We start from the raw sequence: 16770 nt of genomic DNA on the forward strand, positions 1-16770 counted from the left end.
AACGTTGGATCAGATATTCATTACTACGTGGTACACCCATCTGTATCGGCGCGGAGGCAACACCGTGACTTGTACTTGCACCATCTTCCGGCGCCCAACGTTCTGCAGCGAATCCTTCATCTTCTATTATCATATTGTGCAATATGATACACGCTACCATGATATCCGCGACATCATCTTCGTGCCACACTCGTGCGGGGCAGCGTAGAATGGCCCATCGCGCTTGGAGCACACCAAAAGCTAGCGGCCTCTTGTTTGCGCGCAAAATATTGTCTCTTCGCGCCAGCCGGTTGCCGAAGTGTCTTGACGAATACGGGCCAACGAGGGTATATTCCATCTGCCAAATAGTATCCCCTGCGATACTGCGTGCCGTTTGCTACAAAACTGATCTCTGGACCCTCTCCCCGGCACTCATCATTGAAGATAGGCGACGACTGCAGAACGTTGATGTCGTTGTTCGAACCTGCAACACCGAAATATGCATGCCAGATCCGCAAACGGTAGTCAGCAACGGCTTCGAGGATCATCGACGGATGTTTCTGCTTGAAACCGGTAGTGAACTGGCCTTTCCACGCCACCGGGCAGTTTCTCCACTCCCAATGCATGCAATCAATGCTGCCCATCATCCCGGGGAAACTGTGCACCGCACCGTGCATATCTAGCAGTCTCTGGCACTCATCAGGGGTTGGCTTTCGTAGGAACTCCGGACCAAAGACTTGCCGAATGCCCTTACAAAACTGCCGGAGCACAGTTAGACTAGTCGTCTCACCCATCTGTAGGTATTCGTCGAACATATCAGCCGGTCCGGCATAGACAAGCTGCCTAATTGCAGAGGTGCATTTCTGCAAAGTAGAAAGCCCGATCCGGCAAGTGCAATCCCTCCGGAGCGTGAAGCACCCGAACCGGTCCGCCAATGTCGTCGCTATATGGGTGAATAGCGGTCGCGACATTCTGAAACGCCGACGAAAAATCTCAGCCGGGTAACGAGGCTCATCGCTAAAGTAGTCGGCCATAAGCCGCTCAGCCGCTCCGACATGGTCTCGTGGGATTGTCCGACGATGACGAATCTCACGAGGGATCGCCGCCGCCTCCTCGTCGGCCTCCCTCTGCACCTCTTGAATCAAAGAATCCCATGCTTGATTCCACAAATCATCCATAAATTGAAAAGTTTTAGAGATAGAAAATTTGGATAGAGAGTGAAGAAGTGTGTGGAGAGACGATGAAAATGGGAGGAATATTTATAAAAAAAACATTTATAAATTCGAAATAAAAAAAGAAAAGCCGGCGACCGCCGCGGCGGTTTCGCCGCGCAATAGATAGGCGCGGCGGCCGCCGCGCTTCTCTCTCATGCGGCTCGTCCTCGCCGCAAAGCCGGCGATGGCCCTTCCGCCCCAGCCAATTCGTCCGCCCCCGGGGCGGACGCCTAGTCCACTATACGCCGCCGCGGCGTAGCCGGGAAGGGGGCGGCCGGCGCGCCGCCCCTATAGTGGATGCCTAGTTGCTCATATTCTTTCCCAAGAGCATGCTTTTCATTATTCATTGGTACCACTATCTATTATTCAATTTAAAAATTAGAATTACTAAAAGATTTCATTAATAATAAATTTTATTAAAAAGACCTGAAATGACATTACAAATTTCTAAAATTTAAAAAATTACATAATTTATGTCTTAAAAATTTTAAAGTGCATACTTTAAATCCTAAAATAAAAAATACAAGCAAATAAATTCAAATTTTAGTGGAACCGACTACTCATTGACGAATTTGGATGAATTGGGATTAAAAAGAAAAAAGAAAATAAATGAAATAATTGAAAAGAATGATAATAAAATAGCCATATTTCGGGAAGTGAAAAAAAATTGAATTTCATCTGATTTTTTCGCATGAATCCGTTCCAATGAGCGGCATTCTCTGCAAGATGCAGCGTGCCTTGCTGACGGCACAAGCTTCACTCATAGCTAAAGCAGCGTTGTACATGCTCTAAAGTTATAAACTGTTGTGAAGGATTGTGTAAATTTTTTAATGTTAAATCAAATTTTACGTGTCATATTATGTCGATATGTCTGGAAATTGCGTGGCTCAATCGGGACATATAATTTAACACACACAAAAAAAAAACCTTTCTTCCTTTAATTTTTCCCTCTGTTATTTTAAACTTTTAAATTATGATATATTTTTAATGTTATCACTAGTTAATTTAATATAACGATATTAGTCATATCAACTGAAATAACACATAAAACATCGAAATATTCCTAATATGACGCACCCTAACTTATTTATGAAAATGTGTCTCGTCGATGTGTTGCATCACACTTGACCACTTAATTCATGAAAATATGTCGACAAGAAAATGGTCCCTACAAAAGCTTATCCATCCAATGTGAAATCTAATTATTTAAAAAATTTTAATTGTGATTTACTAAATTGATAAGAGTTACAAGATTTCTGATAAATTTTAATAATAAGGAATGATTAAAAAAATGAAACATAGCAAAAAAAAATGATACTATAATACTCCTACAAAAGATACTTAGAGACAATTTTTGCTAATAAAATTTATCAAAGGCCACCTATATAAATATTCAATTGTATAAAAACGATTTTTGTAGCAAATCATTTTTTTAAAGAAAATAGAGGATTGGATATTGAAGAAGAACAGTACATATGCGGGTGCAGATTTCGTACAAGCACAGCCTTAGGTTGGTGTGGATGTGAATGTTCCAATAATGAGATATGACTCAACCCCTCTTGGATTAACCTTATCTCTACTGTCACATTCTACACATCCTTTTCACTTATATTATTTTTTCCTGCTACTTTTATAAAATATCAAATATTGACTTTGTTAGTACATAGCGTGTGGTTATTATGAATTTCTTTTGATCATGAATATGTAAGTATGTATTTGATGTATAAAATTAATGAATTTACAACGTAAATTACTACGCGATTGGCCCTCTTCCAATAATTGAAAGTAATTTATGACATAAAAGAGACTCAGTTTGATGGACATAATATTCAGATTTAGGTTATTCGGGATTAAAGATGACTTATGTGTCTTTCGCAAAGAGGAATTAGAGACGGATGATGACGTCATCTTTGGATGCAGGTTGTGGTATTTTTGTTTTGGCTGTTGGAATTCATGCTTTTGTTTGTCCAAAGATCCAATCTCGTGCTTCCTCAGCTAGATGGACGCATCTTTCGTCAAATTTGATATGGAGCTTCCTCTTCCATGTGACAATGTGGTTGATCTGGTGGCTTATGAACAAAATTATGAGAAGATGGTCAATAATTAAGTGGTTGGGAAGAGGATTTCATTGTGGAGGCTAAGTTCGTGGATTAAAGGATGATATCCAAAGTTTTCCTTCATACTGAGATAAATGTATAAGAAATTTATCAATATTAGAGGGTGGACTAATAACAAACATAGGACCAAAGGTGCAATCTAAGACGACTAAAGACGTTACATTTCCTTGCCTTCAGTTTATTGTGTAGTACTTTTATCCTTGACCTTGTTTGCTATGTGGTTTTGATTTGTGTGGTGTGTGCCCTTTTTATCTGCTTTTTGGTCTTCGTTAGCACTAGGTTTTTTCATTGGACTTGACTAGGTTGTGTTGTTGGGCTCTTGCTCATCATTATTTGGTTTGAACCTTTATTTTTTTTAAAAAAAATATATTGGCTTCATGAAAATGTAGTTTTTTCGATAAAAATAAAGATTCAAACCACATAAAATGAGTAAGTGTAGATACAAACGGGCAACAGTGAAAAAAAGTTAATCGAGCTCAAGAAGCAAGGGCCAACAACAAAAGGCTAAAAAAAAAATCTCAATACGCAAACTAAACACACACCCAAACCAACAAGATCGGACAAATTACTAGCAAAAGCAATATCCAAAGCTCCAACGACCAATGCTCAAGCAAAACAAATATTGCTAAAATGGCCAACGTTTGATTCTATTCGTATGAATGATTATTAAGAAATAAAGTATCAAATGGAACAAAATTATTCTTAATTTACTAAATAGTTCTTTATATCATATATTTTATTTTAGTAAACTTTTATGGTCCTTTGCATATCTTTCATCCCTGTCGTATTATGTTCGTAGGGACATACATGATTAATTTTACAAATTATATATTTACTGATCTTAATTTGTACTAATTTTATTTATTCATGTAAATGTATAAAGAAAATAGATATGTAATTTTAAAAATTAATCACATCAATAATAATATTTAGGGCATCAGAATCAATATAAAGCAAAACAAATATTGCTAAAATGAACTAAACAAGAATGATGCTTATATAAAATATAAAGTACAATGTATATGTTTTAATTAAAGTTAAAAATATAAAGTTACAAAAGTATGCCTGGATAATTTAAAATAAGAAGGACTATTGTTAGGAATCACTTTTTTTTTCTTGCCAGTCAATAAGATAAACCTACGTTTCTATTAATCCACTTGTAATGGTTATTCCAAAAATACATCTCTCATTTTCATTTCCTTTTTTCTCTCTCTTTTGACAATTTTGCGATACCATCAAAAGTGACTAAAAAGGTAGTAGTAGTACATTTTTATGGAGGTGGTTAGGAAAGTAATTTTGTCATCCTTCCACTTATCTTATAGATTAAGTTGGTATGTGTCAGTGGTTAAATACTACTCCTATTTACTTTTTGACGAGAGCACCAGGGACTATGCACATTTTATCCTCCGCGCCCTATACATTATCCGCGGACTATGATATGGAGGATGCACACATTTTTATTGTAATTTTTAATTTTTTCGTATATTCTTCTATATATATCACCAATATTTTTACTTCATTTCATATTTTTCACTCCACTCTCTTCCTCATCTCAATTTCTCTCTAAATTCAATAATGAATTCTGACAATTTTTCATTTTTGCAAGCACAAAAAATAAAAAATAAAAAATAAATATTGACAATAGGATTTGCCTTTAATTTATAGTGTTTTTATATTTATTCTTGCTAATTGATATGTTTGCAAACATAAAAAATAAATATTGTAGTGTTTAAATATTCAAATAATAAATAAAATACTTAGGGCGGGGCTTAAGGCGACCTATAGTCCGCCTCATTGCAGGTGGAAGGGGCGGAGGATAAAATGCTGATGTGACAGCATATAAGGCGGGACTTAGGGCGTCGTATCCTCCGCCCTACTGTGGATGCCCTAATAATTTAGAATGTTAATGGATTCTTGCTTCGGCCCTTTTCGTTCTTACACATACTTGTGCGAGAAAATTTAGAGAACGATAACAAAAATACAATGTATTTTAAGAGGAAACACACAAATATATATTAAATAAAATATCGCAAAATATATATGTATTAGTCATGATATTTTAGTCTACTTTATCAACAAATTATGAAATGAGACACTTATAAAATAATTGTTGGAATATGGATAGGATATAATTGGGTTAAAAGGGAGGTAATGATGGATTATTAGAGGATGGATTATTCAGAGTTCTAATGATTGTTTCAATATGGAGAGAACATAATTGCAATCCATAATGCACGCGTGATTGTACACCATGTTTCTAGGATGTTTTTGTTGAATCGTGTACCTCTACGTCTATAAAAAGATAGTATTACTATTAAGCTAACATTTTTCAGTCAATTACTAATATTTGAATTTGTTAGGCATGTTTCATTAGCATATATAGATTTATCCTAATTCTATTAATTGTTTAATTTGCAGTTAATTTAATTTGTCTGCATGTGTGACCAGTTAGAACCTTACTTCTATATTTTGTTGTGCTAAATTAATTCCAAAATTACCCTTATATTTCCCCCCTATTTTAAGTTTTGTTAGGGATATGACAGGGGATGGATAATAATTAATTGGAAGATGATTTTAATACAAATTATTTTCTTGGTTATAAGTTTCCATATTGGGGAATATGAATTAATCAGACAATTTTTTTTTAATGATGACCGAGAATGGAAATGAAATTGTTGGAGCTGGAAACAGTGTCCAGAAATCGAATAAATACTTCAGTAGGTTTTATTGGGATTAGTTTTGTCCAATTGCAATTTATACTAAAGAGGGAACATCTTTTTTAGTCCACGAACTTAGCCAAAGTATCATTTTAGGTCCATGAACTTTGAAAATATTATTTCAGGTCCATCAACTATGGGTTAATATCATTTGAAGTACTTTTTTACTATTTCCAAGTTTTTTTGGACGAAAATACCCTCGATACCTTAAAGGGTATATATTTTTAATAAACTTATCATATACTCATATTTTTTATAAATATCTTTACAATATATTTTTGACGAATTTTCTAAATATAATTTGACCTTCAATATTATCACTTAATTATGTGACATGCAAGTAAAATTGCTTCTTCAATTTTTATATTAAAGAATTTTAAAATTGAATAAAGAACTTTTCTTTAATAATAAAAAATTTAATAAGGATCTTTTCTTGCATGTCACTTAATTACAAAATTAAGTGATAATATTGAAGGTCAAATTATATTTTGAAAATTCATTAAAAATATATAGTAAAGATATTTATAAAAAATATGAGTATAGGATAAGTTTATTAAAAATATATGCCATTTAAGGTATCAAGGGTATTTTTGTCCAAAAAAACTTGGAAATAGTTAAAAAGTACTCCAAATGATATTAACCCATAGTTGATGGACCTAAAATGATATTTTCAAAGTTCACGAACCTAAAATGATACTTTGGCAAAGTTCGTGGACTAAAAAAGATGTTCCCTCTATACTAAATACTAGTAAATACAGTTATTGTCTAATTAAATGCTCTTTTGATTTTCCATATCAAATACATCTGACTCATCAAAATTAAATAAATCATCATAGTTTATAGTTAATTCGGTTAATCTCAATTTGACTACCAGTCCTAAATAAATGAATTTTAAATGACATTACATAGACTTTATTTGTTCTGATGCTTCTCACGAAATTCAGTTCTAGTGGAAATCAAACCTGAGTTAGAGGTTGCATGTCTTGAATTTGTTGTTAAAGAACTATCAAAACATGACCTTTAATTTTTGAACAATTGATTATAATGTGTTCAAAATTTAATTTTGACATGAAATGTAACTAAAAAATATTAAGTGAAAATGATTATGAATGAAAACGAAAACATGCTGCTCCTTTCATGAGAAACAAAATATGAAAGCAATAACTGAAATGAATTTTTTATTAGATCAAGGGTATCCGCTAGCGTGGCTATTTCACGTGTTAATTAGTAGGCACCTCGAACGTGAGACAAAGAATTTAAAGTTGCTCCATAACCTTAAACATGGATCGATCCTTTATTCATTTGATTAAGGACAAACTAGTCTCATGTTACTCGATTACACTCCTGAATTTGATTGACTCTCAATGATTTCATAGTTAGAGAGTTAGAGTTATGAAAAATATCAAAGTAAATGGGTTTGATTGAGTCGAATGATTTCAGAGTCAAAGTATGAAAGTATCAGAGTAAATGGGTTTAATTAAAGTAAATGGGCTTGATTGACAAAACTATTAAATAGTGCCTCACATGTTTATTGGGCTCTCAATTTTCAGTCATATATATGGACCGCTAGCTTGCCCTTTAATATACTGGCCCATGATCTCGTTTATTTAACTTTTTGTTCAAAGTTTATAAATTTTATATTATGACATTATGACTTTTTTATTGAATCTTTGCTCATTTAATCAGTAAATTTTAAAAATAGAAAACGTTGTAGCTCATTCACAAGTCATATATGCCATGGAACAGTGCAATAACATAGTAGTAGAACTAAACTAGGAATAACAATTGGTCAAGCCAGGTTTCAACTTCTCTTGTGTGATTTGTGTGTAACTTCTAAAAAAAAAAAAAAAAATTCTAATGGATTTGTCTGAAGCAGCATTTCACATAAAAAATGTAAGGTATGTGTTAGGTTTTTAAAAAGTTGAATAGTTGCACTCGTGGTGTGCGTGCGCATTTTTTTAGTTATGTTGTCCGTGTTGTTTAGAGCATCCCTATCCGTGCTCTTATTTAAGAGCACGGAGATAGACCCGGATCTACTTTTACTCTTTTTTCTAGCTAAGAGCATAACACCCACATCCGTACTCTTAGCTAAGGACAAGCTCAAGGGTCCCACCATTCCACTATTTCATTTAAATAAAAACATTTCCACAATATTAAAATTCATTAAAAAAATCCGGAATACTATTACAAATTACAAAAAAAAATTAAAATTACATAATTCAAATCCTAAAAATTAAAAATTAAGTACATAATTAAAATCCTAAAAATTAAAAAATCCATAATTAAATTCATAAAATTAAAAAGACCCACTACTTGTTGCCGAATTTCGCTCAAATATGATTGATTAATCTTTTTGTAGCTCAATGTGGGCTCTTGTATCGCGCATTGTGTGTCTTCTTTCGATCCTCTCGTTCACCGTCGTATGCACACCTCGGCGTGTGGGAGACCTTGCGGTTGAGCTTCCGGCTTCATCCTCGTCGTATAAGTTAGCCGCCCTCGGTCCTTCGTCAGCTATAACCATATTATGCAAGATAATACACGTGTACATGATGTCGGCGATATTCTTAACGTACCACAGCTGAGACGGGGCCTTCACAATGTTGAATCGGCCTTGAAGGACCCCAAAAGCTCTTTCGACGTCTTTCCGAGCACACTCTTGATGCTCCGCAAAAATAATCCATCTTGGGTCTTGCGGATTGCTGAACGTCTTCACGAAAGTCGACCACCTTGGGTAGATACCATCGACGAGATAGTAACCCATGTGGTACGCATTTCCGTTGATGGTGAAGTCGATCGTCGGTGCTACATCATTCAAAACATCATCGAAGAGTGGTGAAGAATAGAGCACGTTCAAGTCGTTGTTGGATCCGGAAACACCGAAATATGCATGCCAAATCCATAGGCGGTAGTCGGCGACCGCTTCAAGGATAAGCGTTGGGCCGCCGCCTTTGTGGCCGTTTAAGTATTGCCCCCTCCAAGCAGTCGGGCAATTCTTCCACTTCCAATGCATGCAGTCAATGCTGCCTAGCATACTGGGAAAACCGTGGACTGCTTCGTGAAGATGAAGCAACCGTTGACAATCTTCGGTGGTGGGTGCTCGAAGGGATTCATCGCCGAAAGCAGAACGAACGTCTTCGCAAAAAAAATTTAGGCATAGGATTCCAGTTGACTCACCTACATGCAAATACTCGTCGAAGAGGTCAGCCATTTGCCTAGTAGCAAGTTGTCGGATGGCACAAGTACACTTTTGCAACGTCGAGAGACTTTGCCGACCGGTTGCGTCTACACCTGATTGAAAGTATTCAACACGGGTGGACAATATGTTGACAATACGCATAAACAACCGTTTTGACATGCGAAAACGAGGCCGAAAGTAATCTTCTGGATACCGCGGCTAGTCGGAAAAATAGTCAGCAACGAGCCTTTCGTGGGCTCGCTCCCGATCACGATGGATGTAGCGACGCTTTGATCTAGTTGGTTGAGGAGGAGGGGCAGGGGTATTGGCGGCGACATAGGCTTCATAGGCGGCACGATATTGTTCCTGGTATTCTTGTTCTTCGCGCTCCGCTTCCGCAATGAGATCGGTGAAATCGATTTTTGAATTTTTTAGAGAGGGTTTGAGTGAGAGAGGAAGATGTAGATGATTTAGTATGAAAAAGTATGAATGAGAGATAATTTGATGTGAAAAGTGGATGATGAATGTGTGTATTTATAGATGAATTGGGATAAAAAAAAATCCAAAAAAACGTCTATAAACGACTATATTTTTTGGGAATCCAAAAATATATATTTTTTAATTTTTGGTATTATTTCGAATTATTTTTGATTTTTTTTAAAAAAAAGTAAAATCAATTTTGCCAACGACCAATCAAATCGTGCCACGTAGGGCTCAGCGGCACGGACGGACGGCTTGCAGCGGCGGACGAACTCGTCCTTGCCGTTGGCACGGACTGACGGCCGGCTTTTTTTATACCGCTGTGGATGCTCTTATTAGTATTTCTCAAAAAAAAAGACAAGATATTCGTCTTTATACCTTTATATTTAATATTAAATATTTTTAATAAAAACCTTTGATAGTGAAATTGTGTATTTGATAAGTTAGTAATACCAAGATAAAGAATTATATATGGACATTTTTAATTGTTTGATATCATAGTTAAGGTTAACTCAAAGCCCAATCTAAGACAAGGGCCCTCCCCAATCTTACCAAAATTATAACTTTAACCATGTTTATGTAACTCATTAATTTGTCAAGTTAAGTCATGTTATTTAATATACTATACAAATTTAGATAATTTATATTCTATCAAATAACAATGAAAAAAAATCATATCTTTGCATATCTTGACATGAAGTCCGTATTTATTATTTTATTTTACATATCTTCTCATATCCTATCTTTTTTTATCAAACGAGTTAATTTCGGTGAATTACTATCATGAGCTTTATCTGGTGTAAGTAATTAACAAATTTTAACTCTATATATGAAAATTAATTTTGATATTTCATAATTCTAATTTCGACCATTTTCAACAGTACTACAAAACTTAAAATGCATTACATAAATACATCCAACAATAGTACAAAATCAATCATATTATAGGTTTTTGAAGAAAAAATACCTATCTTCAAATCTATACTAAAGCTATACCATTTTTTTTTCTGATTTTGATTTATTGCGTTTAAATCTAAATAATTTTATATTTATCAAAATAGAAAAAGGAAAGGAAGAAAAATTAAATACAGGGAGACAGAAAACTTACAGGAAAAAGCACATTGGCATGGAGAAGAAGAAGATATGAAATAATAACCTAATTTAATTCTATTAATACTACCTTCGTTTTTTAAAAATAGGGAGGTTTGTAACGGTATGAGTTTTAATGCATAATTTGATAAAATAAGAGAGGGGGAGAAAAAATGGTAAAGTAAGAGAGAGAGAGGGGAAAAAAGTATAATGAAATTAATGTTAGTGGATGATGGAGTCCATTTTATTAAGGGTAAGGGTGTAAAAATTTCCTAAAATGGAAAGTTTGAAAGTTGCTATTTTTAAGGAACGGATTAAAAAGGAAAGAGTTGTTATTTTAAAAAAAATAGAGGTAGTATTTGTTTAGGAGTATTAATTAGTGGGTTGGATCATATTAATATAAATACACATTTTTTTATTAATTAGTTAAATTAATATTATTCATAATACTACATGTACATAATTGGAAAAGTTAAACTAATATTTTTCACAATACATTAATATTATTCATAATACATCACGTACGTAATTTTCAATATTATGGATTGTTTATTTAGTTTGAAAATTGATAGAATCATTAATTTTAAACTAATATTATGTAATGCCTAATGTCAAACTAAATATACTATCAAATATAACAAATAATAGTTAAATACTAATAATTAAAACGATACATAATATGAAAATTCTAAAATAGAGAAACATAAGCCAAATACATAATACATAAAATAAAAATAGACGAATACTAATTAAAATTACAACAACTAATAAAAACTTAATCTAATAATAATCCGGTAAACTAGCCCATCATTTAATATATATTAAATAAATATATACCTAAAATAAGTAACTAAATATATTTATTATGAAAATATTAAAATTTAGTGATTGATAAAGTACTAAACTTTAGCAAATAGCATTGGAATTCATAATTAGATTATAAAACCTAAACATTAGTAATATTTTGTTGGTAAATATGATATGTCGCTAAGAAGGTTCGCAGCCGGATTATCCGGTCTGACTTATAAAACACTAAAAAGGAGAATATACTACTCCACTATACTATTGCTTTAATTAATTTATTAGTACTACTATTTTGTTGAAAAGTGTTTTAGTGGGATTTCTTTTTTCTCTCTTTTGTTTCTCTTTTAAGATGGAAGGCAAGTAAGTGGCCACGTTTTAATGTCCAATACCATATACTCCATATGACTCTACTCATATATATAATCGTGAAAGGTGGCACTAAGACAGAGATCTGTTTTCTCCTCGGATTTGATAGCAAAAGAGTTTTTAATGTCATATGCGCAACCATAAATGTGCTCCCAACTATTTGGAAGATGTTTATTCGGAAACACTAAATGCTACGAGTACCAAATTGTGTATATACACATATTTATGGCTCTAATTTCACCTTTCCTCGTTTGAAGTAGTAATTAAAAACATTGTGAAAACCTGATTGAAATGCTACTCCTATCTAACTTGCAAGGTATACTATGGAGATCAAGAATGCGATCACTTATTGCAAATTGCACCCATAATGGGTCCCAATTTGATCTGGAAGGGAGGGGGTGCGGGTGGGGAATTGAGGATGGGTTGTCGGACCGCGACCTAGGTGATGGGCTGGCTAAGATTGTGATATGAGATGCATCTCATCCCGCCAGCCTTCTTCCTCTTATTTTTTATGCTTTTGCCTTACCGTTGCATTCTTTCATTCCCTCTCTTTAGATGTTAATATTGAAAAACATGTTACGGACTCCCTCTGTATTTGAAAAGTATGAATATTTGGTTCGATATGAATTTTAATGCATAATTGATAAAATAAGATATAGATAGAAAGAAAGAGTAATTAAAACATTGTTAGTGGAGAACAAGTTACACTTCTTTAGAGAGAAGAATTTTTAAAATTAATAAATTCATACATTTTAGGAACAGACTAAAATAAAATAGTTTATACTTTTTAAGGACCGGAGGGAGTAAAATCTAATTCTAAAACTAATGAGAAGAAGTTATTCCAATCACATGGAGTACTATAAACTGCCAAAACAAAAAAGTCATTTTTCTAAATTGTAAGCTGAAGGGTAATGATACGAAAAGATCTTTTAGTTGGTTAATCTTAAAAGAAAGGTAAGATTCACCAGCTAGATAGACATAAACAATGTTCTATCTTAAAGATTGTAACGTTAAATTCACATTAAAACAAGTAATTCATTGCAGGTAAAGATTATGAGCTCTCATACACCATTTTAGTTCTATTGGCCATGAAGGATTCTAGCTTCCGACTACACAATTTGTTTTAGTAGTTTATTATTTAGATAATCTTGAACAAAGAGTAGACAACTACAACAAATGACGTAGATAATAGGAGTAATAGTCATTGGATAGTAATAAAATGCAAACTTATGTATTGTACAAATTCAAAACTTCTCGACACAACTTCAACAGAGTTTCAATACAATATCAACACAGTGTAAAATTTCAAGATTTTAGTGTCAACACAGTATCAACACAATATTAACACAACATCAATCATTGACTACCATTGAAATTCTATTGACATTTTTCTATTGATGTTTTTTTTGATCTGTTGACATTTTTCAATAGTCCAGATAATAGTTTTGAGTTTGTACCATATTTAGAGTTTTCATTTGATCACATTCCTATAGTCATTTATATAAATCACACATTTAAAAAAAATGTTAGATTATGAAAACACCTATTTGTAGTCCAAGGTTCGCACGAGTATTGCACGTTTACCACGGATTAAAAATTAAAAACAAGAACAAAGAGAAATTAAGGCTCTGCCTCTGGGAATTGGGACCATATATTAAATACAAAATCCCTTCAAACACAAAAACTTACACTCAAAAAATAGAATAGGCAAAACCAAGGGAACAAACGTTGAAGTATCGGAATGAAACACTTTTTTTCTTTTTTCCATTTTTATTTTTTTACCAAGATCAAAATCGAGGTGGGATTGGGGAGGCAAATTTACAAAGCTTCATCACAAATGACACTGTTACAGCATTGAGTATTTACAGTTCTGCCCCTACCTCTTTGATATTTATGGGTATTTTTTTACCTGTATCTGTGTATCTATTTTGTCCTCTTGTGGAAGTGGGGGTTGGGGCATCATGTGGGGATGGAAGATAGCGACAGATCATATTCATATGTCCCTCGCAGCGCCGTTGGTGGATCTTGGCTGCCGTAAAAGCTCAATCAGTGCTTCCGCCTGTCCATACACACAACCAGTGTCCCATGCCCATTAGTCACCCTTTTTCATTCTTATGCATATGTATCTTATGACATCAAAATCAAAATCAAAATATCAAGACTTTTCATAAAGCAACAAGCTTTTCCTTCCTGGAAACCTAGTTTCAGATCAAACAACAAACATAAAATAGTTTAATTTTTAGTCAATTTGAGGCTGTAGATTTTGATTTCATCAAAAACAGTTGCGGTGTAATTGACAAACTAGCTGCCAATATAATAGTCATACAATCTACATCACCTCTGTCATCATCATCTATGCAACTTATTTCAATTTCTGCAAAGAATCTGCACCAATCATCCCTTTGGAAACATACAAAAAGGGGTGATATTAATTTAATCAAATCCAACGAGGGCCGTCGGATTAGGCCTAAACTCTACACGCTAAACTCAGATTTGGTGATCGTCCCCTCTCTCCAATAAACCTTCTTTAAACTAATCCTACCTAAATCCTACTAAGCAACACACTTTGTTATACAGTATCATATATAATAAATAAATAATTCTTCAGTGTCAACTCATGTTTCACAATTGATTATTAGATGATGCCAACTTGCAAGCGATTCTTCCTATGGTGAAACATTTACAAACCAATTAACAACCAATAGCAAATTTGTTCCAACTATTTTAACCAATTATTAATCAGACCACATTCAACTCCATCACATTAAATATCCTAAGATCATTGATTGACAACCCACCACAGCAGACATAATATTCTAAAATTTATAAGTAATTCATTCCCAAATGCACTATTGTGTAACTCTGGATAGATAATTGCACTACACTACAGACTGGATTTATGAATTGCTTTCTACCCTAAATCCAAAATTAGGGTGAAACTGTAACAGATGAATAAAAGAAAATAAATTAGTTAATTTGTTAGTCCATTTACCTTTTGTTTGGCGCGGGTGGTCCCGGTCTGCGACAGAGCCACCAGGGGGGGAATGGCTCCTTCGCGGGCCACCATAGTTCGGTAGGCCAAGCAATCCTCGCACAACTGCAAAAGTATGGCAGCGGCGATCTCCTTCTGCCGCTGCGTCCCGACCTCCACGATCTCCACAAGCACGGGTATGCCGCCCTCATCCACCAGCGCCGCGCGCGCCTCCGGCACCGACATCAGGAGACTCAGCACGAACGCCGATTTGTCCACCATATTCGATCCTAAATCGGACATCAGCTCAACCAAGGGTTTCAAAATCCCAGCCTGCACCGCCCTAATTTTATTCTCCCTCACCGTGCACAGCGAGTAGAGCGCGGTGCACGCGTCCTTCATGCCGCGGAAGTTGCCGCTCTCGAGGAGGTCCACCAGCGGCGGAATCGCGCCGGACCTCCCGATCGCGACTTTGTTCTCCTCGATTTGCGAGAGGCGGAGGAGCGCGCAGGCGGCGTTCTCCCTGGCGGTGGAGGTGCCGGATTTGAGAGCGCGGACCAGCGGCTTGATCGCGCCGGAGTAGGCGATCTCCTCCTTGTTCTCGTCGCAGAGCGAGAGGTTTAGCACCGCCGTGACGCCGTACTCCTGCAGCTGCGGATCGTTGGAGGAGATGATCGAGATCAGCGGCTTGATCGCTCCGGCTCTGGCGATTTTGATCCGATTCTCCGGTTTGTTCTTGGCCATGAGGCGCAATTCCATGGCGGCTTGCTTCTGCTCGTCGATGCTGTCGGAGTCGAGGGCGGAGACGAGCTGAGAGATGAGCTCGTCGGAGTTATCGGAGGCGCAGGAGAGGAAGAGGCGGCGGCTCTGCGAAGAGGCGGTGGGGAACTCGCCGGATCTGTCGCTGTTGCAGTCGCTGAAGGCGGAGGAGGAGGAGTCGTTGAGGCTGAGATCGGTGAACTTGCGGCCCATGTAGGTGAAGCTCGATTTCACTGAATCGGAATCCATGGTTGGATCAATCCGCGATCATTGCCGGGAAATTGGGATTCACTAATTTGGACCTTTTATTTTGTGTTTTGGGGGAAAGGGCAGACGAAAACGACGGCGTTTTGAGAGATAGGTACTACTTATAAACAGAATGGGGAGTGAAAAGGAAGGGAAGAATATAAACGGAGAGGAGAGGGAAGAAGGTGCCACGTGGATAGCCGTACAGAATCCCAATCGCGACAGCACGTGTGAGGTGTCTCAGCTTTTAACGCGTGCGGGGAAGGTTCTTACAAATTTTACTTTTAACTTAATTAACTTAAATTATCGGTTATTATTACCAATAAAATAAAAAAAGAAAAGTTATCCTTAATAAAGTTATAGTGGTTTTAAATCATAAAAGCCACAATTCTAAGATTTCACCCATGTACTTAGAGAAAAATTGGGTTTACGAGTTCACTTAAAACTTTACGGTTATTGATTGATTGACTTGGTCGTTAGCTTATTCTTAAAAGTCTTAAATCAGTTGACGGAACGCAATTAGTAATTAAATTATTATAGTATATTAAAGAACTATCGATGGTGAGCTTTGATTATATTTTTGTTTAAATTTGATTATTTATTAAATAAAATTCATTTTCTACCATTGCATTTATTACTGCTAAAGTAAGAGATATATGAATAAAGTATGAGAGAGGGAAGAAAAAGTGGGAAAAGTATGAGAGATAAATTTTCCATTTTTAGAAAATGATCTATTTTTTGTGGACGTCCCAAAATGGCAAATGTGATCTATTTTTTGCGGACGAAGGGAGTAATACTTATTTGTAATTATAATTTGATTTTTAAAACATTTCCTTAGAATGTAGTGTGTTCT

The 16770-nt window shown here is 35.3% G+C and overlaps 1 protein-coding gene across 1 annotated transcript; it reads right to left on the bottom strand.

Moving 5' to 3' along the window:
- Positions 1 to 13675: 13675 nt before the first annotated feature.
- LOC125195979 (ARM repeat superfamily protein) lies at positions 13676 to 16050 on the bottom strand. The gene is made up of 2 exons (XM_048094294.2): positions 14934 to 16050; positions 13676 to 14000 (listed from the first exon to the last, which is right to left on the bottom strand). Exons 1-2 carry the CDS (start codon positions 15918 to 15920, stop codon positions 13935 to 13937), a joined length of 1053 nt encoding a protein of 350 aa, XP_047950251.1. The 5' UTR covers positions 15921 to 16050; the 3' UTR covers positions 13676 to 13934.
- Positions 16051 to 16770: the final 720 nt, after the last annotated feature.

This window comes from Salvia hispanica, chromosome 4 (genome assembly GCF_029641045.1).
Source record: "Salvia hispanica isolate PSC_SH4W2 chromosome 4, Shi_PSC_v1, whole genome shotgun sequence".
NCBI lineage: Eukaryota > Viridiplantae > Streptophyta > Magnoliopsida > Lamiales > Lamiaceae > Salvia > Salvia hispanica.

Coding starts and splice junctions, on each gene's coding strand:
- LOC125195979 (XM_048094294.2), bottom strand. CDS start 15,920: ATGGATTCCGATTCAGTGAAATCGAGCTTCACCTACATGGGCCGCAAG. Junction 14,001..14,933: donor CCACCCGCGCCAAACAAAAG/GTAAATGGACTA, acceptor GTGTATGGACAG/GCGGAAGCACTGATTGAGCT.